At 33.5% G+C, this 26,070-nt stretch overlaps 1 protein-coding gene across 1 annotated transcript in view; it reads left to right on the forward strand.

The window, feature by feature from the left end:
* The window catches only part of LRCH2 (leucine rich repeats and calponin homology domain containing 2), a 114,980-nt gene that overhangs the window by 32,281 nt on the left and 56,629 nt on the right, over window positions 1-26,070 (forward strand). The window contains exons 3-12 of the mRNA XM_039878924.1: window positions 1,792-1,936; window positions 5,441-5,567; window positions 9,560-9,665; window positions 10,026-10,162; window positions 15,698-15,831; window positions 20,623-20,710; window positions 20,985-21,096; window positions 21,300-21,397; window positions 21,491-21,549; window positions 23,188-23,295. Coding sequence (XP_039734858.1) covers window positions 1,792-1,936; window positions 5,441-5,567; window positions 9,560-9,665; window positions 10,026-10,162; window positions 15,698-15,831; window positions 20,623-20,710; window positions 20,985-21,096; window positions 21,300-21,397; window positions 21,491-21,549; window positions 23,188-23,295 — 1,114 coding nt within the window. The remainder of the gene's footprint in view (window positions 1-1,791; window positions 1,937-5,440; window positions 5,568-9,559; window positions 9,666-10,025; window positions 10,163-15,697; window positions 15,832-20,622; window positions 20,711-20,984; window positions 21,097-21,299; window positions 21,398-21,490; window positions 21,550-23,187; window positions 23,296-26,070) is intronic.

Consider the following 26,070-nt stretch of genomic DNA (forward strand, 5'->3'; position numbering starts at 1 on the left):
TGATACAACTGCATGATACTTGCCTGTCTAGAGGAGGTAAGCCAGGATATTGAGAAACTTGTATTTCAAGTTCAGATTTTGGTTTCTCAAAATTCTGTTTATCCTTACATTTAGTTGTTTAGAATCTTTTGGTGGAAGGAAGAAGAATCCAAATTAATTTTCATATTATATAATCATAACTAATGTTTTCTTTGCCAACGATAAAATTTTGCATTAGGTGAGTGAGTGTGTGTATATGTGTGCATGCATATATAAAACATTGATGAATGTATATTAATGTTCTGAATAGGAAATTTACTATATTGACTCATCCTTCAGAGTGAAGGCATTGGGCATTGGTAGGAAGGTGTTCTTACGAGGGTAGACTAGATGCTAAATGAGGTAAAGTGGGCTAAGCTGCACCACAGATATTCTCCCTGACAGAGATAAATAATAATCTTATGTTTTTAACCAGTAAGTATAATGAACGAGTATAAGCAAAGTAAATTCTATGATAAGGTAGGTAGCTAGTTCGATAATTATTTAGGCAGTAGTTCTCAACAGGGGCATGGGGGTTTCTACCCCAGTGATAATTCTTGGCTGCTACGACTAGAGGGTGTTATTGCCATCTAGTAGGTAGATGCCAGAGATGCTTCTAAATATCCTTCAATGCACAGGATAGCCCCCACACAATAGATAGTGATACAGCCCAGAAGGCCAGTAGTGCTTTGGTTGAAAAACTCGTTTAGGGTATTTTTTTTCCACCTGCTACATGATGTCCTAAATATTTCTCAAAACTTCATTCAACAAATAAACCTTTAATAGATGTGTAATGGTTATAATAATTCTATGGTTTAATTTATTTACAAACTTCAATGAATGGAAGTATATTTTGTGTACTTGGAATAATTTATGAGAGGAAGGAGTCAAGAATGAATGCCAAATATCTGGCTTGAGCAACTCACCAGTAGGATGTTGGTGACGTTATGAGATGAGAGAAACAGATGTGTAGAATAAAATCTTCAGTTCAGATTTTATACTTGTAGAATTTGAGATGCCCAAGAGATATCAAGAGAAAGTCCTAAAGAACAGAACTTAGGTGTTCAGACATCTTTAAATTGAAATTTGTCAGCATATAAATGTAAATTAGCCCTGGGATTGGATGAAATTGCCCACCAGTGTGTATATCTTAAGAAGGAAAGAATACCATTTATTATGGCCCTCAGGAACACCAACATTCATAATATGGGTAGAGGAGATTCTAGCAAGAGACTAAGACATAACTAGAGAGATAATAGGAAGTGATCCAGAAGCGTAGTCTTCCAAGCCAAGGGAAGAGAAATATTTCCAAGTGGGTGAGTGGTTATTGATATGGAGGCCATTGCTGACTTTGATGGGTATGAGAGTGACTAGAAACCAAATTACAGTGGGTTGAGAGGTCCATTGTATGTAAGAAATTTTGTTGTCTTATAAGTTTATGTAAAGTTGGCTGTGAAGGAGGAAGAAGTACGTGAAGGGAGGGGGATGTTAGATCAGGAGAGGGAAAGATCAGAAAGAGTTCCTCATTGATATTTTCAAAGATAAGTTCTAAAGACATTAAAGCATATCAAGTACAGTTTGTTAATAAGCAGACTTTGCATTAATATATTTCTGCATGATTTTCTTTTTACCTTCAAGGTCATGGTGAATATTTTATAATATTTTAAAGAGTTGCTTGGATTCTAAGTGATTCAGCAAGTATGAAAATAGTTCTGTTTATTACCGTAGATATAGGTGAATGTTTGACACTCAAACATTATATTTGTTTTTCAGATCTTTCAAGAAATCGTTTTACAGAAATTCCTTCTGATGTCTGGTTATTTGCACCTCTTGAAACATTAAATTTATATCATAATTGCATCAAAACAATTCCTGAAGCCATTAAAAATCTGCAGATGTTAACATACCTTAACATTAGGTAAGGAAGCATTTCTTGGGGGTAAATTTTTTTTATAGTTTAATCTTTTTTAGTAGCAAATTAACGTGTTTGGTTTGGCTATGTAGCCTATATTTATCTCAGTAGTATCTTAATTTGTAATTTTTGTATGTCCTCACTACTTTATAGGCCTTTGGTCTTCTTGTTCTTGAGAGCAATGCTTCTCTAATGTGCATAGGTATCATCTGGGGATTAAAATGCAGATTCTGATTTCATAGGTCTGCAGTGGCGCCTGCATTTCTAACAAGCCTCCTGGTAATGCCCATGCCTGCTGGTCCTTAAATCACTTTGAATAGCAAGGCTTTACATTAGAAATTATAGCACCGCAATACAGATTTATTTATATGCATCCTCAGTTAAAGTGAGATATTAAAAGGAAAAAGTTCACCCTCTTTTGACTTTTTTTGCTACTTCAGGGATGGAGAGATTGGGACGGGAATATTGGAACATTAGAAAGTGGATGACAGTTGATGTTAATACTAAGTGTTAGAGATACTTTACATTTATTACCTCATCTTCATGACGGCATTTTGAGATATGTACTTTTATTATCCCTGCCTCATCTATAGATGAGGAAACCGAAGCACAGAGAGGTTAACTGTTTGACCCGAAAGTCGTGTGTGTGTGTGTGTGTGTGTGTGTGTGTGTGTGTGTATGAGGCCAAGAATATAATCAAAGCAGTATGACTGTAGAACTCTCATTCTTAAGCTATTACCGCATATTTATAACAGAATGAACATTTAGTAAGTATAAGAAAAGAATTGCCCTGTCGGTGAGTGACACTGAATGGAAACTGGTATATTGTGACTTAATTTTAGAATTATTTTCCTCCTCTTATTTATTTATTTATTTTTTGAGTTGTAAGGGATAATTTCTTTTCCCTCTTTAATGAAGTTACTTACCCATTTAAATTCCCAAATAGGGACATAGTACATATAATTAACATACATAAATAACAGTGCTCCTTTTTTGCTGTGATATATTAATTCTTATGTATATCTTCCTGAGTGTTGTCACTTGACAGCATATATTATTTTAACTGAAACTACTTTGCACCTTAAAATATGTGAGAGTAATTTTCTTCCATAGATGTTAGTCATTTGGGTTGCTCCCTTCTGTAATTGTGTATGTGTCCCCTTGGCTTGGCTTGGGAGAGGTTTGAGGAAAATGAGGTGATTTTAAGTTTGTCTTTGTTTCATTTTGATATTTTATGAAAAAAAAGTGATTTGTCCAAAATTGAATTACATTTCTAATTAACATGTATGGTATATCTTAGAATACAGACATACCTCAGAGATACTGCAAGTTCGGTTCTAGACCACCATAATAAAGCAGATATTGCAATAAATCAAGTTGTAATCTTTTTGCTGGTGGAGAGACTTGCCTTCAGTTTGTAAAAAAATGTAGTGCAGTAAAGTGAAATGCAATAAAATGAGATATGCCTGTAGTTTTATTAAAACTTTTTCTGATTCTATCCTGTTTTGATCTCTTAAAGTTAACTTCTGATTTTTTTACTGTCACAAAAATTTTTGAACAAACTATTGAAATGATATTTATTCTGGTGCCTGACTTCCTTTGAAACACGTGGCAAAAAGGTAAAGATTAATGACTTAACTAGCTGTGTATAAAGAAATCAAATTCTGGAGAAAGCTGACTGCTAATTTAGTGAACCTGCTTCTTAAGGGAAGAAAATAAGCCAACTTTTAAACTTTTTTTGGTTTGAAGGAGTTAGAATATGTTTGCGTGTGCCATTATTTTTCCTGTTTATTTTTTATTTTGGTGAAAATATCTTGAGAAACTTGTAAGATGATTTTTCAGCTCTTTATCTCTTCCTGTATACTAACCTCCTTTTTAAGTAGAATCCTGAAGGAAGACCCTTGTGTGCTTCATCCTGCTTGATGTTGATAGTGTAGAGTTCTGACAGCCCCCTAGCATATTTGACATTCCTGCAGCCTGGCCTGCCTGGCCAGAACATTATCTTTTTTTAAATATGCCTGTCCCAGGTTTAAAGCTAGTCTAGTGTTTCTGGATGTCTTTTGCAGGCATGAGGTGAAAGGTCTTGAAATCCTCCCTCAGGGCAGTACTGGGCTTTTGTTGTGCAAAATGCTAGGTACATACATGTCTATAGATGTCACTTTGAAAAACAGGAAAAATAAAGCACTTGGTAAAGTATGTAAATGTAATGGTATATTTTATATATTTCGGTAGTAGAATTGTCTTAGTCAATTTGAGCTGCTAGAGCAGAATACCATAGACTAGATGGCTTATAGAAAAACAGAAATTTATTTTTCACAGTTCTGGAGGCTGAGAAGTCCAAGATCCAGGCACTGGCAAGTTTAGTGTCTGGTGAGGACCCACTTTCTGGTTCATAGATGGCTGTCTTCTAGCTGTGTCCTCACATGATAGAAGGCTAAAGGGGGCTCTCTGGGGCCTCTTTTATAAGGGCACTAATCCCATTCATAAGGGCTTTGCAATCATGACTCAATCTAACCTTCCAAAGGCTCCACCTGATATCCTCACCTTGGGAATTAGGTTTCAACATTGCAATTGTTGCAGGGGACACAAACATTCAGTCTATAGTGGTGATCATTTGGATCAGTCTGTGTTGGCATATAAATTTGACTACAGTAGTTTGAGAGTAAGAGGCCCAGAGTCAGATCATCTGGATTTGAATGCTGGTTCTCCCACTTACCAGCTGTGTGACTTTGAGCAGTTTATCTCTTTTTGACTGTTTCTTCATCTCTAAAATGGGCGGTACCTATCTCCCTAAAGTAGGTTGTTGTATTAGTCAAATTAATTCACCTGAGGTGCTCTGAACATGGCCTGGCACATGGTAAGTACTCAATAAATATTAGTTGTTATTATATTTAAATGTATCTATAGAAATAGGAATGTATCAATTTTGAGCTGAGAGAAAGGTGCTAGTAGGCCACTCTACCATAAACCTGTAACAAAAGAATGAGTTAGAGTTATTACATGTTTTCGAAGATATAATCCTATTTATTCTTTCATAAATTTAAACATAGTGCTTGCAGCTTTTTTTCTTGGAGCCTTTCCCTAGTTAGAGGCATGGAACTATTGAATACAGTGAACTATTGAATATAGCAAAGAGCAAGAATCTGACATTCTCTAGCTCAGAAGAGTGATTTTACATTTTGAGAATTGGTGGTGTGTGTAGGTCAGTATCATAGCTAGCATCACAGGCTTTGCAGTCAGCCATGCCTGGGCAAGTCACTTAACCAGATTTTACCTTTTGTTTTCTTATTTGTATAATGGAACTAATAATACCTTATCTTTTGGGATTAATGTGAGGATTAAATGTGATAGTGTATATAAAGATTTTAGACTGATATAAAATAAGCATTCATTAAATGATAGTTATTATTTAGTCAAAGTGTCTTATTTTGAGGTGATTTGTTCTTTTTCAGCATAACATATCAGGTTTCAGACATATTTCTCATAATGAAACTTTCTTATTCTTTTCAGTCGAAATCTTTTATCAACATTGCCAAAATACTTATTTGATCTGCCCCTTAAAGTTTTAGTCGTCAGTAATAATAAGCTGGTGTCCATTCCAGAAGAAATTGGAAAGTTAAAAGATTTAATGGAATTGGTGAGTAAAATAGTTGTATTGATTGTATATAATACGCAAAATACATATTTTTATATTTGGAAGATTATGGATTCTTTTATGTAATTTCACTGTAATTTCTTTAAAAAGAATGAGTTAGTATATGCCTAAGCGCACTTTAGGAAAATTTTGAGATACCATTGCTTATGTCTCATTTTAGCTTATAGCCACAATAAAGGCCTGGTTGTTCTGCAGTCCTAGTGGAGCCAGAGGCTTGCTTACAAGTCTTAAGAAATGCTTTTCAAATGAATAGCATCTACCTATTCATTTTGTGGAAAGTAAAGGTTTTACCAGTAAGGTTTTACAGGGCTACTGTGAGAGCCTCGGAGAAAGGGGATAAAAGAAGAGAGTACAATGGCCTACAAACAGTAGAATGAACAAAATAACCCTTCCTCTTATGTATGTACTCATGTGATTTTATAACACTTTTGGAACCAAGATATATGGAAAGAGGCCATTATATGCAATTGATTGTAAGAATATAGGAATAATTTAAAGTAATTTCTTTGAATATAACATTTTAGGTATTAAAGGATATTGAACTCTGAGAGAAGCATAATCAAATCCTCAAAGCATTGAGCTATTTTCACATCTTTCTGTTACTTCCACCTCACACAATATACCATGCTGTTTATTTTTATTTCGTTTTATCTTGAGTAATCCTTTCCTAATAGATATTTAAATGTATTGTTAAGTATGACTTTATTATGCGTGGAGGGCCAAAAATTTTCTTGAGAAATTTACATACAACTTTATGATGGGAAATTAATATGCAAATAGAATAACGAACAGAAATTTCTGGAATGTCTTCCATTCATTAAGGAGTACCTACATGTGCAGTTAACACACAAGGAGACTTTCTTAAACTTAGTCTTGTTATGTTTTAGAACCATAGAATTTTAAAGTCGTAAGCACTTCCTAATGCAGGAATCCCTGACACATTAGCTGTATATTTTCAATGGTGGATAAATCTTATTTTGTGTGTGTCTGAGGCAGTCCTAAATCTCTTTTGCAAAACTCTATTTATTTTTAACTAAAATACATGCCTCTATCACTTTTATCCAGTGGCTCTGGGACTACCTACCATGTGAAGAAGCATAGATAACAGCAACTTCTCTTCCCTTTAGATGTTTGTAATCTGTTGTGTATCTACTCTCCATTTTACCAAACTCCGACCTATTTTTCTGCAGCTTAAATATATTTTTATTCCTTTCTATGTTTTCTATATTTCTATTATTTTTACTTTTAGCTATATCTGTCTTGAAAATGTTCTCTTTTATTAAAGTCTCTTTTAATGTTATACTCACCATTGAACAGAAGATTTTAGATGTGATCTAACAAATTTATCATAAAAGGGAGCCATTATTTTCTTTGACATGGATGCTTAATAATTTTAAAGATTTTATACATGTTATACCTTTAAATTCTATGGCTCTGTAATTTTTCTTTTTCAGTTTTTGGACCTATGTTCTAAATTATTTTACATGAGATAGTTTTTGGATGACATAGTTTTCGCTAGTTTCAAAAAATATTTAGTATTTTTAGATTTATTCTAGTATTTTAATTAAAATAGAATCCTTAAAATGTTAAATACCATTATTTTACTGGGCACTAGAAAATTATTGTGCTTTAAACTCTTGAAATCAGTATATATGTGTGTATATATATGTATATATGAATATATGAATACAAGAATGTGGTAGCCAACAACAGTGAAATTCTGTCATTAGAAGCCTTGGAAATGCTCTGAGACCTCCAGTCTCCAGCAGAGTAGTTTGTAGAATATGCATTGGTTGAGGGGCAGTTTCCTGTGCCTGAGTTTATTTTTTTCTGAGAAATAGCAGCTATCTATCAAATTATTATGGATTTTCTTTGTGGAAATCTTTAGTATTAGACACGTTTGGGAGGTAGCAGTAGTGTTTACTTGAAAGGGCATTTTCCCAGAATTTTAGTATTCATCATTTGGGTAATAACCTATTCTCAATACAGCAGCTAAGTTCTTCCTTATAAAACATGTCAGGTCATGTCATACCTCTGTTTAAAAGTTTCTGGTCCCTGCCCACATCTCTGTTAACAAACCAAAGTCATACCCCTCCCCCATCCTAGTCTTCTCCTTGCTTACTTCTCTCTAGTTACACTGGATTTCTTGCTGTTCTTAGTACATGTCAGGAAAGCTTTGCTGAAGAGCCTTTACACTTATTGTTCTTTCTGTCTGGAATGTTCCTTTTTTTATATGTTGGCATAGCTCACACTCTCAGCTCTGACAATACTGCTCAAATAACAGCTTCTCCATGAGATGATCTAAATTGCTAATATCCCTCTCCAATACTACTAGCACTGCCATTTTCCTTTACCCTGTTGTTTGAGTGTGTTTTTAATAGTACTTAACACCTTCTATCATATTATATAATCTACTCCCTTTGCTAGAATGTAAGCTCCATAAAAAGCTGTGAGGGCAGGAATTTTTGCTATACTCCTCAATGTGTCCTGTTGGGGAGGAAGAAATTTTCCTCTGCTTTCAAAGTTCTTCTGGCTGGTATAATAATTAAATAGACATGAGACAGATTAGCAAGAGAAAATAACCAAATTTAATACATATATATGTATGGAGACTCTGTACACACAAGAGAGTCAGAGATCCCACATGCATGAGAGGTTCAGAGACAGAAATGGGATATAGGTATGTATGTAAGACATCCTGAGCTAGGGACAAGATAATGTACCTTGGGGCTTCAGAAGGTCACTGCGGGGAGAGCACATGTTCAGTAATTATTAGTTTGCCCTGCCATATAGATAGGTAAAAAGTCATTTCTAGTGAGCCAGGCTTCTAATTTAAATTCTTTTAAATAGTTGGTGGTGGGAGAGCAGACGTTTCTCTTGAGTTTACAGGTCTCAGTTGCCTTTAGCTCAGAATAAGCCACATACCACTGTGACACATCTTGGGGTGGCTCATTCTGAACTCTCACAGTCCCTAGCATGTAGAACAGTACCTAGCTAATAGTTGGTATTTGATAAAAATATTTGTTGTAGAATGAAGATGCCTTAGGTATAGTTTGAAAGATGATTTTTCTAATCATCTATAGATCAGATGATTAGATATTCTTTAATATTCTTTATATTCCTTAATCCTTTAAATTTATCTTCCTGCCTTTTTCACTTTTAATAAGACTGAATATATGTGTCACTCTTCTCCCTCCAAGCTCATGTAATTTCCAGTGAAAGCTGGAAATTGGGGGCAATTGTGGTAGAACATGAATTTCATGTGCAGTGTGTTTGGAACAAGTGCTGAGATTTTGTTGCAACTTTTTCTTCCCTTTTTGTTGATGTGGTAATAAGAGAGGGGAGGGAGAGGAGAGAATAATTAAGTTGTTTTTTTATGGAAATGTTGTATTATTTACCTGTAAATCAGGGCTTGCATTTTAAGTTAACCCTGAGGCATTTCCTATTCAGATTTCCTATAATGTCTTTGGGCTGTGAGCCACAAAACTTTGTGCTTGTAACCCCTCATATTTTGCATCCTTTTGGGAAAGAGCCTTAAGTCTTTAGTTCTTCAGCTCACATGTATAATTCATTGACTTTCTCAGCTTTCTCTGCCTAAGCAAGTATCTCAGAACAGCTACTATAATTGACAGATTATCACAATGATTGATAGTTGTCTTATAGCTCTGAATGAAGAGCACTTAGATCATTCTTTTAGTTTTAGTTGATAAGAATGATCTTATCAAATGGCAGATTTTCAAAGGCAGAATTATGTAGTACAAAGTTACAACCTCAAATTTTTGCACAGAAAAATTTGTTAACTGTGCTAGGTTGACTTCATGACAAATACAAATCTGCCAGATAATCCATCTTCAGAGAAATGCCATTAAAGAGAACTTTTGCTAGCTATTAGCCATGCACTTTAATTTAGGAATTGAAATATATCTGTATTTCTCAGTTAGTTTGTTATAATTTTATTTTCTTGATTTCTTTAGGATATTAGCTGCAATGAGATTCAGGTCCTTCCCCAACAAATGGGAAAATTACATTCACTCAGAGAGCTAAATGTGAGAAGAAATAATCTTCATGCATTGCCAGAAGGTAAGATGCTCATTGTTTTTACTGACATGAATAATAAAATAAGTAATTGGCTTGGTTCTCCTTAGAGTTGGTGTAAACATGCTATGTAATAAATGATTTCCACTTAATGGGACAACACAATTATTGCTTTCTTTGATGTATGTGTAGTAAAAGTCAATATACAGATTTATATAATTTCTTCAAAATCTTATACTTAATTTGATATTTCTAAAAATTACACATGTAAGTCATGTGTATAACATGCTAAAGTACTTTACCTGTGGTCTTAAAACTGAATAAAAATGTTTAATAAGAATTTGAAATATTTTAAAGATAAAAAAGTAACTAAGTAAAGTTTAATTATTTTTCATTTCTGAACAGAATTAGGAAATCTTCCCTTAGTCAAGCTGGATTTCTCTTGTAATAAAGTGACCGAAATTCCAGTTTGTTACAGGAAGCTGCATCATTTACAAGTAATAATTTTGGATAACAATCCATTGCAAGTACCACCCGCACAGGTTTGTAATAAAAATGTGATACTTATTTCTTATATTTTTATTCAGAATTATATCTGTTACTGTTAAATCAGAAAAAGCATTGGAATTAGGAATAATTTGATGTTGAGTTATTGATGCAAGACAAGGCGAATCCCCTTGAGTGGGGGCCCAAGCCCTGCACCTAGAGAGAGGCTTCCTGACTGAGTATAAGAGAGAATTTAAGCACATGCCAGACTTAGAGACAAAAGGAAAGTTTATTAGAGAAGGAATAAAGCTCCATAGATAGGCAAGCAAGGTCTCCTCTCTGGAGTAGGAGGGGAAGAAAGAGAGGAAGGGGGAGGGGTAGGGGGAGGGGGAGGAACAACGAGGGGGTCCGGGGAATTCAGTTTATATATAATTCTTGGTTTCTATGAATTGTTTACCTATTTTCCTTTAATGATATGGGTATGTAGTGTGAAAGACTTGAGTGTGTATGTAGCATTAAAAGCATGTTAGCAATCCGCAGCCTTTGTTCTGTAGGTTCCCCTTGCTTTTGGCTGTAGAGAATGAATGTTTGGGTTTATTTTGTGTAGTGTATAACTTAAAGACTGTTTTCCTTTCATGACATGGGTAAATGGTTTGTTAGTAATCCCAGCAGGAATTCTCCTTTGTTCTGTAGGTTTCCCTTGGTCTGGCAGCAGCACTTTGCAGTCTCTGAATACAACTTGATTTAACATTTAGTTCTCAAGCCTTTTCCCTACATTAGTATTATTGTCTAAAGGAGTTTTCTGAGAAGTGGTGTTTTTACTTTGGTAAGAGTTTTAGCTTTTGGTAAGAGTTTTAGCTTAGGTTCTAGAGAACAGTATTTGGGAAACCCAGATATCAACTTTCTGCTAGTGAACTGATAATTCTGGTTGTCAGTGTTATTTTAAAAGAATAGTCTATGGAGTCTCTACCTCTGTCCTACTCACGTATGTCTACTTGAGATTTGTTGTATGATTGATTGAAGCACATTCTTAGCACTGATAGATGGAATCATAACATAAAGAAAAGTAAACAAATGTAAAAATATTAATTCAGACTTTTAGTTTTAGGAATAAATCCACGTAGAATCCACTAAAACAATAGTAAAGGAATACACTAAGATATGAGCTCATAAGGACAAAGGATGAGAGAGGAGGGTAGCAGGGGAGAGATGACAACAGGATTTTGGAAAATGGAAAATAGATGGAATAGTGGTAGCTAGGGCTTCTACTCATATTGCAAAAGATTATCTGGCTGAGGAGGCACATGACAGTAAAACTCCAGCCTATACTCTATTTCCCAGCTCTGTGCCCTGGCCCAGGATTTGCATACATTTGTTGAAGGATTGCCATTTTCCTCCTACAAAGGAACATTTCTCTCATTCCAAAAGAGGTTCCTTTTCTAATTCAGATAAAAGCTTACCGGGGTCCTTAACAGGATGGGGGAAGCTGAAACTTGTGTCTGCTATGGGAGAAGGCAACAAGAAACAAATTGATTTACTGGCTTGGGTATTTGTTGTTGTTGTTGTGTTTGTTGATTATTGGAGGAAACATGTAACTCTGAATATAGAGATGAAAGACTGAAAACACAAAGATCTGTAGAATGTGTAAGGCATCGCTGTCCAGTAGAAGTTTCTGAATGATGGTGTTGGGGAGGAAAAATAATTTTCCTTCTACCCTCCTAAGTTCTTCTGTCTGGTCTACTAGTCAGACTGACATGAGATTGATTAACAGGAGAAAATAGCCAAATTTATTATGTATGTACATATGGAGGTTCTATAAGAATTTGAGATGCTAGGACAAATCCAGCAGTTGAGGCTTATATGCCCTCTTAAGTAGAAAGTGGGGTAATGGTTTGGACTTAAAAGGGAAGATAGGCAATTTACAGGTAGATGAGAAGGAGCAAACATTTGACAAATAAATTCTTGCTAGGCTACCCAGACACAGAGGGGAGTCTGACAAACAAACTTTGCAGGTTCTTGTCTGTCACATATTGTTTATACTATGCTAAGGTGATCTCTCTTCCTGGAGCAGGTTTTTCTATCTGGATATTTTTAGACAGGTAAGGAGGAGAGGTAAAGACTCTTTTTGAGTCTTTTCTTTCTTAAATATAACTGGCATCAGATAATCAATATCCCCAAAAGGCATATTTTGGGGTGGCAAACTCTCCTTCCCCTCAATGCAAATGTTCCATAATCTGTGCTATCCAATACCATAACCATTTGCCACATTTGGCTACTGAGTATTCGAAATATGCCTAGTACAACTAAGGAACCAAAATTTTAATTTAATTTAATTTTGATTAATTGAAATTTAAATAGTTTCATGTGATTAGTGGCTAGCATATTGGACACTACAGGTCTAAGATCTACAACCTCAGATTCTTGTCTTAGCTCCTCTGCAGCAACATGACTGGCCCTCATTTGCATTAGTAGAAGCCTAGGGTTTACACTGAAGAGTAGGTCTGTTCTCTCAGATTTTCTCCCTCAGCTGAGCAGCCAAATGACTGTGGCTTCTTGCCCCAGCAGAAGCCTGGAGTTTGTCTTTGGAGTTCAGAAGTTTTTGTGGTGATGGAAATGTTCTGTATCTGCACTGGCCAGTATGGTAGCCACAGGCGGCTATTGAGCACTTGAAAATGTATAGTATTAACTGAAGATTTGAAGTTTTAGTTTTATATAGATGTAATTAATTTAAATTTAAATGGTCACATGTGGCTATCATATTGGATAGCAGAAATGTAGAGAGACTGAAAACCAGAGTCAGGGGATCCAGGTACAGCTATGGGCAGGAATGAGACCCCATACTGAAAACAGTGAATGCTGACATACTGAGTGTTAGAACCCTCCAGTGGACTTGTCTTGCCTGGCTCTCAGAATGCTTTTAGCCTATCTTATTTATCTCAGGCAGGATTGGTGGATTTTTCCCGTGGTAGACTGATTGAACTAGGAGGAAAGACATATGTATGTGTGTATGTACACACACACATACACACAAACACACATTTATACACACACATATATACATACACACACCCACACACACAGACTGACTTTTTGGTGAGGGGTCTCCTGATATAATGGTCAGTCCTTATCTGATCTCTAGACAGTGAAGCTTGCCATTGTTAAACTTCCCCCTCATACACAGAGATTCTAATTGGTTTCTTATTGCCTCACTCTTGAAAATGAACAGCTAGCCATGGATTACTAGACATTTGCAGGAATAATCTCTAACATGAAAGAAGGAGCCCAAAACACTGAAAGGCTTCCTTGCATTGCAACAAAATGGGTCACATTCGTAGAAGTGGTAATCAGAATGACTTCTCAGCAGCAATACATGAAGCTAGAAGATGTTGGAACCATACCTTCAAAGACTGAGGGAATATTTCCATCTTTCCATACTCAAATTATCAGTCAACTGTGAAGTAGACAAAAGACAGTTTCAAACATGCAGTGTCTCAGAAATTTTAACTCTTGCGTACCCTTTATTAGGAAAGCTAGTAAAGGTTGTGCTCTATCAAAATGAGGGAGTAAATTAAGAAAGAGATATTCTTCATGTCCAAGATTTACAGGTATGCATAGGCCTAGAGAGCAGCCAGTCAGTTTGGAGTAGAGAGGTTGTCTCCAAAAGGAAGAGAGAAAAAGAAGAAAGAAACTCATAGATGACTCAATCTGTTTGTCAGTATGGGGAGAGTTTTATAGTTCTGTCAGTCGGGAATTAATTAGTAACAGGTATACAGAAAATTATGCAAAGGAAAAAATGGGGTAATTAGTTACTTTAGATAAAACAAAAAATTAGAGGAGAAAGGAAATGTTCTTTAACTAACCTATGTGGTTCATCTGTGAATATTTTCTCAGTCATAATATTGTAAATACTAGATTTTGAGTTAATGAAAAACTGTGACGTAGTTATAATAATGGTAAAGATTTATATGGCATTTTCTGTGTTCCAGGCACTGTTGAAAATGCTTTACATGCATTATAGCAACTCATTTCTTATAGCAACTCTTTAAAACAGGTACTGTCATTATACCTCATTTTATATATAAGGAAGCAGAGGCATAGAAGTTAAGTGACTTGTCCAAGGTCACATGGCTTGCGTGTGGTAAAGCCCAGTTTTAAACCAAGGCAGTCTGACTCCAGAGTTTATGATCTAACCACTATGCTTTGCTTCTAAAGAGGTGGCAGAAATATGTTTATGTGAGTTTATGAAGGTTGGGGATCAGAGGATGGTAGTAGTGGTAGTATTATTGATATGTAAAAGTGGTAGTAAGACCTCAGTAAATAAAATCTATACTTCAAAAAAATAGCAATAGAACCATGTCATTTATAAATATGAAGGTTAATAGCAGAAAACTGACTAAAATAATTGAATGAGAGACTGGGTCTTTGAGATTGAAAGGGGTAGAAAGGGGGATTAATTTTTGTTATCAGTTTTATAATTCTCTATGACTTTTAAAACTACATGAATTACTATGAAAAATTAAATTTAGAAAAGAAAATAATTCATCAGCATTTAATTTAGTAATGAAAGATATATATATATATATTTTTTTAGTTTGGACAGGTAATGTGATACCTTTTAATTGGTAATATTTAAATTCTAATAGTTCCAAAAATTTAATTTAACTTTTAAATGAAAAATTTCAGTGGTCAAATCAGATCCGGTATCTATTAGGATTATATAAGAAACATTATTCCTTTATACCTTGAATGATAATTACTTCTTAATGTGCTTTTTTTTTACTGTTTTTTTTTATTTGTTAATTATTTTTACATGTGTTGCTAGGTTACATGAGCCCATAAAACAAAATATTTTAAATATAAGTTTTGAAAAATATTTATTTGATATCCCTCATAGTGACTGTAGTTAACCTTTGTAAAACTGACTTACCACTTTCTTATCACTCATTTACTGTCATTTTTTATATACTTCTTTCACATAGTATTTCACCTTTCATTATTTCTCTTCTCTATCATCAATGAAAATAACTTTATAGGATAGCATCTTAGTTGAATTGACCATTTAAAAATTATTTTATTCTAATTGGCCTATCATTCACACCTTTCAACAAATACATTTTTCCTATATTTAAATTCTTTTGATTAGCATTTTTCCTGTGTTTAGACCAAACAACTTAGTGGTTCTGATGAGATTAAATATCCAATATTTTGGATATTTTTTTCTGTTCTCACTACTACGATGAATATATTTCTTTTCACTGTTTTCTAATAAAGGTAACGTTCATGAATTATAAATTTTATATTGTTTAGTGGTTTTGTACATTGTGCTTTTAACAAGAAAACTTCAGTGAAATACAGACAAATTAACTTATTTTTTCTAATAAGAACAAAAACATCAGTAGAATTCTAGTTAGTATTGGTGTTGTCAGATTTTTTTACCTAGTGTCAGAAGTACACATTATTTAAATATGCAAAATATCTATCATGATTGTGATGTCTGAACATAATTTGAGATTATTAAGATGTATAAATAAATTATTAGATGACATTTATATTTGGACCTATATAATTGAACATCTATTATTTATTGACAGATATGTTTAAAGGGTAAAGTACACATATTTAAGTACTTAAATATCCAAGCATGTTGTAGAATGGATAAGAAACCAGATTCCTTGGATCTTCCATCACTGAGTAAAAGAATGCCCTCCCAGCCTCTCACAGACAGGTAATATAATATTCTTACAGTCTCATTTCATGTTTGGTATCTTTTCTCTATATAAAAGATATTTATTTCCCACAACTGAGAACAACAAACAAGACAAACAAAAGAAAACTCATAGACACAGACAGCAGTTTAGTGGCTACCAGAGGGAACGGGGGAAGGGTGAGAGGTAGAAAAGGGTAAAAGGGGTCAAATATATGGTGATGGAAGGAGATTTGACTTTGGGTGGTGAACACACAATGCAATATACAGATGATATATTAAAGAATTGTACACTTGAAACCTATATAATTTTATTAACCAATGTCACCCCAATAAATTTAATAAAATTTAAAAAAATTTAAATGGAAGAAATATTTATTAATCTTGAGTGTACTATGTTTAAGGGTGATTGACTCAGTGTTAAAATCAATAATTGGCTGAAGTAAAATATCGTCATCATAGAATAAATTTCTGGGATACTAGAATCAATTTGGAATTTTCTCACAAATTATTAATTCTTTAGTGGTAAAATGTAAACATTTGACATTATATAGCACAGAAGCACTAATTTCTTAGCACTTGACAACTGTTAATTTACCCCTATGATCACTGTATTGTACATTGGTAATAAGTAGAATTTGACTTTGAACTGAGTTTAGTGGAAGAGTAAGATATTTTGGGGTACTTTCTTCCTTCGTATTCTTTATATTACTTATGTCTAGATCAAAGATGATTTATCATTGATGTTCTGTATGATATTGATATTTTCCCCCTCATGAGATTTTGAAATGGTAGATTTGATATTGTTTTTAATTCATCATTTCAAGATATTGATTGGTCTGATTTTATGAAGACATAATTCCATCCAGTATTATGGGTAAATTAGAATGGAGTGAAACTACAGGAAGGAATACTATACCCCTGCCTAAAATACTTAAAAGTTTGTCATTATATTTATGACAAAGTATAGACTACTTGGAATGGCAGTATATTAAGAATTATTATCAGTGCAAGTTCTAGAATTCCCAAATAGATCTTCTTCTTGAATATTTCTGTTGCCTAAGAAGAATTAAATATCTAAACATTAAATTTAGTTACTAAAGATTATTTTGTTTAATATTATGAATGATAGACCAAACAATTCTATAAAAATTGGACATATTCATATTCTAATCTCTATTAGTTTGTTTTATATTTATTTAAAAATGAATTACTTCAATAGCAACATTCATTATTTTAGTCATTAATTTATTTTATAGATATCAGTTGGGTGACTACTGGTAGATTCAGGGTATGTTTTATCGAATGACATACAAATTGGTTTCAGCCTTTATGTAACTCAGTCTAATGAAGGAGTCAGTCAATAAACAAAGCAAGGAACTATAATATGCACACACATAATTTCAAATTGTGGCGAGTCCTGTGAATGAAATGAACACATTTCAGCAGTAAAGTTAGGGAATTTCTCCTTGAGAAGGAGAGGTTTTAAGTCAAGACTTTAAAGGAGAAAAGGTAGCTGTGTGAAGAGCAAGGGTAAGAGCATTTTAGGCAGAAAGAATGACATGTGCAAAGGCCTTAAGTTAAGAAGAAACTTGGTATGTTAAAAAAAAGCTGAAAGGAGGCCAGCATGGTTGGAGCAGAGTGACTGATGGGTAGAGTGGTACAAGTTGATTTTAGTTAGTGAGGGCTCATGTCACATGGGGGCTTTAGAGGTCGTGGTAGAGAGTTTGAATTGTATTTAAAGTATAGTAGGAAGTCATTGGATAGTTACAAGCAAGGGAAATACATGATCTGATTTATGTTAAAAAAAAAAAAACTATTTTGACTGTTTTAGGGAGAATAGATAGAAGCACAGGGACTAGTTAGGTTGTTGCAGTACTACCAAGAGATCAAGGGGTCTCGAATAGGGTGGTTGCAGTAGAGATGAAAATGAGTGGACAGAACAGATATATTTTGGAGATGATCTCTAGCAGTGCCATCCAATTGAAATCTAATTTGAGCCACATATGGAATTAAAAATTTTTTTATATATCAGTTTTAAAAACTGAAAAAGAAACAAGTGAAATTAATTTTAATAACATGTTATTTAACCCAGTATATCCAAAATATCATTTCAGCATTAATTAAATATAAAAAAGTTATTGTATATTCTTTTTCTTCTTATTAAATCTTTGCAATTGGTGAGTATTTTATATTTACAATACATCTCAATTTACACTAGCCACATTTCAAGTGCTCAATAGCCATATATGGCTAGTGGCTACTATATCAGACAGTGCAAGTCAATAGAGTTTACTTATGAGTTGGCTCTTGGGTGTGCTAGTCTCCCACTCAGCTTATATTAAACTACCTAGAAAATTCTTGTATGCACTTTTTACTTTCACACTCATGCCCTTGGGAATATGGTTTTTACTACCTGGAATACCCTTCCAAGCCTTGACTATTTTGTAAACTCTTCATTCTATTTAGATAGGCATTATAGTAGTTAAGTATATCAGCTGTTGAAGTCAGACATAACATGCCTGCGAAGCCCTTCTCCGACTCTCAATAACTGTATGTCCTTGTGTCATAATGTCTCTGACCCTCAGTTTTCTTTTTTGGTCCTCGGTTTTATATGTAGAAAGGAAAATAATCATTTGGTTGATGTCAGGATTAAATGAAATGATGTATATAGAGTACTTAACACAATGGCATACCCATAATAATTCCTCAACAAATAACTTATCATCATTGTCGTCTGTTAGAAATACACAGAGATATTTTACTATAGTACATAGTATTATTGCGCAGTGGAGTCACATGGTTTTTGGTTCTAATCATGGTTTAACCTCTTAATTTCTCTGCAGCCTGTGTAAATTATTTAATTTCTTCATTTTTTTTAAATTTAAAATGTTAACAATACCCACTTAATAAGCTCGCTGTGAGTTAAATGTGTGCTTGGCAACTACTTAATGGATGATATTCAGTAAATGTCATGATTTTCTCTTTGGAAAGTTAACTTATAAGCTTTATTATCCTCATTTGTAAAAAGAAATAATGCATAAATTGCAGAATGTAAGGATTATAAGTAAAATATGAGGTGCACCTGGCATGGTATCTAATGCAGTGTAGACACTCAATAAATGCTAGCAATTATTGCCTCATTTTCATCCTTCAAGACTAAGCTCAAATGCCATTTACTTGGGTGAAGCCTCTCCTAACCTAACTAGGGAGAGTTAGTTAATCTCTCTTTTCTCACAGCAATTTATTTTTATATTTATATATTTATAGTCTTCAAAACTTATAAACATGCGCATTTCCCTTCTGGACTGAAAGCCCTTTGAGGTCAAACATTTTTAATTCATCTCCTCAGCTCAGGCATTCTGCATAGTACCTGACACTTGGTAATTGCTTCCCTAAGTTTATTGATATACTCCAGAAAAATGTAAAAATCATTATTCGGGGAGGCAATATAGAATAGTGATTAAGATGAGGGACTTTCGTGCTAGATAATCTTGGGAACAAGTTTAGACCGTCATTTTCAAGTTGCATGTCATTGAGTAAATTGTTCAACCCCTTCCTGGCCTCAGTTTCCTTATCTGTAAACCGAGAAAACAACAACCTGCTACAGTTTTTACAAGGAATGTATGAGGTATGGTCTTTAAAGTATTTAGCCCAATTCCTGGCACATAATAGATGTGTGTATGGTAAATTTGCAAATTAAAGTGAAAAATACTTTGCAACCTGGGTGGCATACTGTGTAATTCAGAAATTTGCAAGGACAGCTCTGACCTCACACCAGAACAAGTGTTTATTCGATTCTTTGCAGACATTTTTTTTTGTTTTCTCTTTTCTTAATTATTAAATGGGTGTTATTAATAAAGCTAAAGTATATGAAAAAGACACTGTATGAATTAAAGTTAAAAATGTTTCAGCATTCCATGATGAAATTCGTTAAACTAATGAAAAAAAACCAAAACAGAAAGGTCTTTTATCAAGATGATTTTCTAGCAGGGCTATCTGCTTTTCTGAATCTCTCAGGAGAAATAATAGGCTATCAAAAATTGACACTTTACAACAGAGCACATGAAGGAAAAATATTTCAAGAGAGACATGAATAAAGTTGTGGGAGCTAAAAATTAATACTTTTCCTCTCACCTTCTACATTCTTCTAGCTGGGCTAATAAAGTAACAGAGACAGATTAACAGGAGAAAAATCAAAATTTTAATACATGTGCATGGGGAATTTCATATGCATAAAAATTCCAAAGATAGTGAGGCAACATGGGTATATATGACATTTTTGAGAAAAGGAGAGGGGATGAGGTCTTAGATTTCAGAAGTGAGAATGGCAGTTTACAGATAGTTGAGGAAGAATGGAACACAAGTGGCAGGCAAATTCCTGCTAGGCAACTCAGAAACAATGGGACACGGATATCTTGCTTAAAGCCCGCTGCCGGAAGCCCTGCTATTTACCATACTTAATTCAAATTAAGCTAAGGCGAACATCCTAAGATTTTTTTCCTGAAGCAGGTTTTTCTGTATGAATCTCTTGGGCAGAAAGGTGAGGGAGGGTCAAAGGTTCTTTCTAAGTGTTGTTTCTTAATAAACAGCTTAAAATCAATATCCCCAAAAGGCAGGTTCAGGGTGGCAAAACTTTGGTTCCCTTCAAGTGTTTCGTAGGAAGATGCCTGATATTTTTTCACTTATGTCCTTAGGATGATAGACATCAGAGGTATACATTCTTTATTATCTAGGGAAATTTCAGGTCGAGTCTGTGTTATCTATTTAAGAAGAAAACCCTAATTGTCCTTAGAATTTCTGTTTCCATAGTATGGAAGATTTTTATCCAAGTAAAACTCATGGCCCTGACTCTGGAATTGGAAGTGATAATGGAGAGAAACGATTATCTACAACAGAAGTGAGTATATTTTAATGTTGATCTATTTTATTTTATTAAAACTTTGAAATAGATACTTGCACATACTTGATTTATTTTGCTTAAAAATATAATCATCATTGCATTCTATGACTTCAAATTAAAACAGGACAGTAAACCTTAACATATTAATTTTTGGTTTGAAAACAAGAGATGTAAAGCAAATGTTCCACACTTCGTATGTTAAATTAAAGCAACTTAATCTGTAATTACATGTTTAAAATGCCTCATATGTACTTGGGCTTATTTCTCTTAGCCATCAGATGATGATACAGTCAGCCTTCACTCTCAAGTCTCAGAATCAAATAGAGAGCAGACCTCAAAAAATGACAGTCACACAACGGGAAGTAAACCTGATTCTCAGAAAGGTATTCATGTAGTGTCTGCTATTTTTAATTCATGTACATAGTCTTTATTAAAAATGGATCTTTTATTAAAAATAGGTTTTGAAAATTATATTATCTATTGCCACCTCTTTTATTGAGAAAATAAACTTTTATTCTAAGAACTGCAGTGTCAGAGCACACTGTTTACTATTCATATTTTTTACTTAACATTAATCTATACTTAGACCAGGAGGCGTATGATTTTATTGACCCAAGCACAGAAGATATAGCAGTTCCCGAACAAGGAGATGCACATATTGGATCCTTTGTCTCTTTCTTTAAGGTAAAGAAAATTTTGAAACAATATTAATAACATTTTCTGCTTGATCTCATAAAAATGGACCATATAATTTAAAATAACTTTCTTTTATATAAGGGAAAAGAAAAAGATCCTGAAAATTTTCAGAAAAATGAAGAATTGGGAGATGAAAAAAGGTAAACATGTGAATTCTCAAACTGAAATGTTACCAATAAATATTTGAAATATTCATTAGATATTCCTATTTGAAAGAGTACTTTAAATAATATATTTTTTTCTTTTATTTACCTGTTATGTTGAGATAGTTAATTTGTAAATACTTCATCTGCTTGTATTCTTCAATTAAACTGAAAATTATAGTAGACATTTAAATTTGAGTGTCATATTTATACTGCTTTTCTCCTAGAAGTGTAATAATAATGTCTTCTATTATTATCACTGAGGAGGACTGTACCTTCACATACGTTGCTTCATTTCAGCTATTTACAACTCTTTAAAATAGATGGTATTGACCAATAAGGAAACTGAGACCCGGCGTTTCAAATCTTTGCAACTCAGGTGTTCTGCCTCCTAGTCTACCTCTTTTGTTGAGAAAATATACTTTTCATTTCATCAAACTGATTATGGTAATTTTAAAGGGTATTTACTTTCGTATTTTATTAAAATAATTGTACTTTGGATCTTTTCTGTATCATTTATCTTATGAAGTGATGGAATATGACATTTCAGTCACTCCTTCAAGTTGCTTCATAGCTGCAGGAAGAAAGGGAGGAGCATTTGTTGAATATCTACCATGTACCAGGATCTGTGCTAAGTGCTTTGCATGTTTCTTATTTAACCTTCACTGAATTCTGCAGAGTAGATATTGTCCCCATTTTTATAGATGAGACTCTAAAATTTCTTGCTGAAAACCACTTAACCAGTGCCCTGTAGAACTTAGGGTAGGAGCCTAGCTCTCTCTGATCCCCAAGCTTTTCTCTTTTCTCTATTATATGTGCCTTTTCCAAATGACCTCATTGGTGACTTTTTAAGCAGTAATTAATCATATCTGGTACCCCATTAGGAGATACATTGCTTTATCTTGTATTCTTTATATTTCATTCCTTTACTTTCTCACCTCATGAGGACAGTTGCCTAAACTTGATAGTCACCAGTAGCATGCAAAAAGATACAGTAAAGATACAAGGTATTAGGGTTTGATACTGTTTTTTAAATTAAATATTTTTGAGATAAAATTACTTGAGTTTAGAGAACAATTTATTTTAAAATTTCTTTGAATCTGTGAATTAGAAATTTATATGTTTTAACGAGTATTGTTGGGCAAATTTGCCAATCTTATCTGAACCTATTTTGCATTTCCTCTACTTAAACATTTTACATAGAAATTTTAAGATCAAAATAGATAAACCGATAAAGGTAGGGTGGTTTAATAAAATGTAATTTTGATAACATCTTATATTTATTTATAAAGACAGGCCATATAGAACTCTGCAGGTCTTATTATATTCAAGACTAGGGAGTATCCATTGTTAAATGATATGGCCATTATACATTTCAGAAATTACAAAATGATAATACTACAGTTCACTTTGTTAGTCATTACTTATATTAATGTAACCAGTATGAATAGAGAGAATAAATGTTATTCTTTTCCTTAAATATTCCTTATTTCTTATTTCTGTGTTTTAAATACGACACTAAGATTTTAGCTTTCACATGGTATTAAAAACGAAAAATGGTTTCTACATCTCCAAGCTGGCATAAAATATCTTCTGCCTTACATTTTGGATAACCATGTTTGTGTCACCTTTCAGACTTGGGAAAGAGCAGTTACTTGCAGAGGAAGAGGATGATGATTTGAAGGAAGTAACTGATTTGAGGAAAATAGCCATTCAGTTATTGCAGCAAGAGCAGAAGAACAGGTATTTTTTTTTCAGTAAAGAGATTTAAATAGGCAAATTTTATAATCATTAATCAGATGATTGAAAGTTTATCAAATGAAGTATATGAAGTTTCCAGTAAACAATAGGACTTTTTTTTTTATTTTTGTTTTTCAACTAAAGTTTACATTCAATATTATGTTAGTTTCAGGTATGCAGCATAGTGGTTATACATTTATATAATTTATAAAGTGATCCCCTCAATTTGCCTAGTCTCCTTCTGGCACTATATATAGTTATTGCAATATTTATATTCTCTATGCTGTAATTTACATTCCTGTGACTATTTTGTAACTACCAATTTGTACTTCTTGATCCTTTCACTTTTTTTACCCAGCCCTAAACCCCTCTCCCCTCTGGCAATCACTAGTTTGTTCTCCGTATCTATGAGTCTGTTTTCATTTTGTTTATTCATTTATTTTGTTCCTTAGATTCCACATTTAAGTGAAATCATATGGTATTTATCTTTCTCTTTCTTATTTCACTTAGCATAATACTCTCTAGGTCCTACTATGTTGTTGCAAATTGTAAGATTTCATTTTTTATGGCTGAGTAATATTCCATTGTGTATGTATACCATTACTTCTTTATCCAGTTGTCTGTTGATGGGCATTTAGGTTGCTTTCATATCTTGGCTATTATAAATAACTCTGCCGTGAATATAGGGGTGTGTATATCCTTTTGAATTAGTGTTTTGGTTTTCTTTGGACAAATACCCAGAAGTGAAATTACTGGGTCAAAATGTAGTTCTATTTTAATTTTTTGAAGAACCTCTGGATGGTTTCCCATAGCAGCTATACCAGTTTGCAATCCTACCAACAGAGCACAAGGGATCCCTTTTCTCCACATCCTCGCCAACACTTGTTCTTTTTTGATTTATTGATGATGGCTATTCTGACAAGTGTGAGGTGATATCTCATTGTGGTTTTCATTTGCATTTCACTGATGATTAGTGACATTGAGCAGTTTTTCATGTCTATTGGCCATCTATAAGTCCTCTTTGGAGAAATGCCTATTCAGGTCTTCTACTCATTTTTTTTATTGGATTGTTTGTTTGTTTGTTTGTTTTTGATGTTAAGTTCCATGAGTTCTTTATTAAATTTTGGATATTAACCCCTTATTAGATGTATCATAGGCAAATATCTTCTCCCGTTCAGTAGGTTGTCTTTTCACTTTGCTGGTTTCCTTTGCTATGCAAAAACTTTTTAGTTCGATGGAATCCCATTTGCTTACTTTTTATTTTGTTTCCCTTGACTGAGGAGATATAACAGAAGAAATATTACTAAGAACAGTATCAGAGAGTTTGCTACCTGTGTTTTCTAGGAGTTTTATGTTTTCAGGTCTTACATTTAAGTCTTTAATTCATTTTGAGTTTATTCGTTTATTTAATATAAGAAGGGGGTCTGGTTTCATTTTTTTTGCATATATCTGTCCAATTTTCCTAGCACCACTTATTGACTAGACTGTCTTTATTCCACTGTATATTCTTGCCTCCTTTGTTGTAGATTAAATGTTCATATAGGCATGGATTTATTTCTGGGCTCTCTATTTTGTTCCATTGATCTATACATCTGTTTTTATACTAGAACCATGCTGTTTTGATTACTATAGCCTTGTAGTATCGTTTGATATCAGGTAGCATGATAACTCCAACTTATTCTTCTTTCTCAACATTATCATATCTACTCAGAGTCTTTTATGGTTCCATATAAATTTTTGGATTATTTGTTCTGTTTCTGTGAAAAATGCCATTGGTATTTTGATAAAGCTTGCATTGAATCTACAGATTGCTTTAGGTAGTAGGTAGTATGGACATTTTAACCATGTTAATTATTTCTATCCATGAAAATGGTATATGCTTCCATTTATTTGTATCTTCAGTTTCTTTCTTCAATGACATGATTTTCTGAGTACAGGTGTTTTACCTCCTTGGTTAAATTTATTACTAAATGTTTTATTTTGATGCAATTGTAAATGAAATTGTTTTTAAATTTCTCTGATAGTTCGTTATTGGTATATAGCAATGCAACCAATTTCTGAATATTTTGTATCTTGATACTTTACTGAATTCATTGATCAGTTCTAACAGTTTTTTGGTGGACTCTTTAGAGTTCTCTCTATACAGTATCATGTCATCTGCAAATAATGACAGTTTTACTTCTTCCTTTCCAGTTAGGATTCCTTTTTTTTTTCTTATCTGATTGTTGTGGCTAAAGTTTCCAGTACTATGTTGAATAAAAGTGGTGAAATTGGACATCCTTGTCTTGCTTCTGCTTTTAAGGAAAAACGCTTTTAGCTTTTTCTTGTCGAGGATGATGATAGCTGCAGGTTTGTCATATGTGGCCTTTACTATATTGAGGAATGTTCCCTCTATTTCCACTTTGTTGGGAGATTTTGTCATAAATTGATGCTAGATTTTGTCAGAAGCTTTTGTTGCATCTATTGATATGATCAAATGATATTTACCTTTCAATTTGTTAATGTGGTATATATCTAACAAATGATATACCAACCTTGCATCCTAGGAATAAATCTAATTTGATCATGGTATATGATCTTTTTAATGCCTTGTTGAATTTGGTTTGCTAATATTTTGTTGAGGATTTTTGCATCAATGTTCACAGGAGATATTGGCCTATAGTTTTCTTTTCTCTTTTCTTTTTGTATTATCTTTGTTTGGTTTTGGAATCAGGGTGATGGTGACCTCATAAAACAACTTCAAGAACCTTCCCTTATCTAGAATTTCTTTGGATAGGT

This window comes from Pteropus medius, unplaced genomic scaffold, assembly GCF_902729225.1.
Source record: "Pteropus medius unplaced genomic scaffold, Ma_sr-lr_union100, whole genome shotgun sequence".
Classification (NCBI taxonomy): Eukaryota; Metazoa; Chordata; class Mammalia; order Chiroptera; family Pteropodidae; genus Pteropus; species Pteropus medius.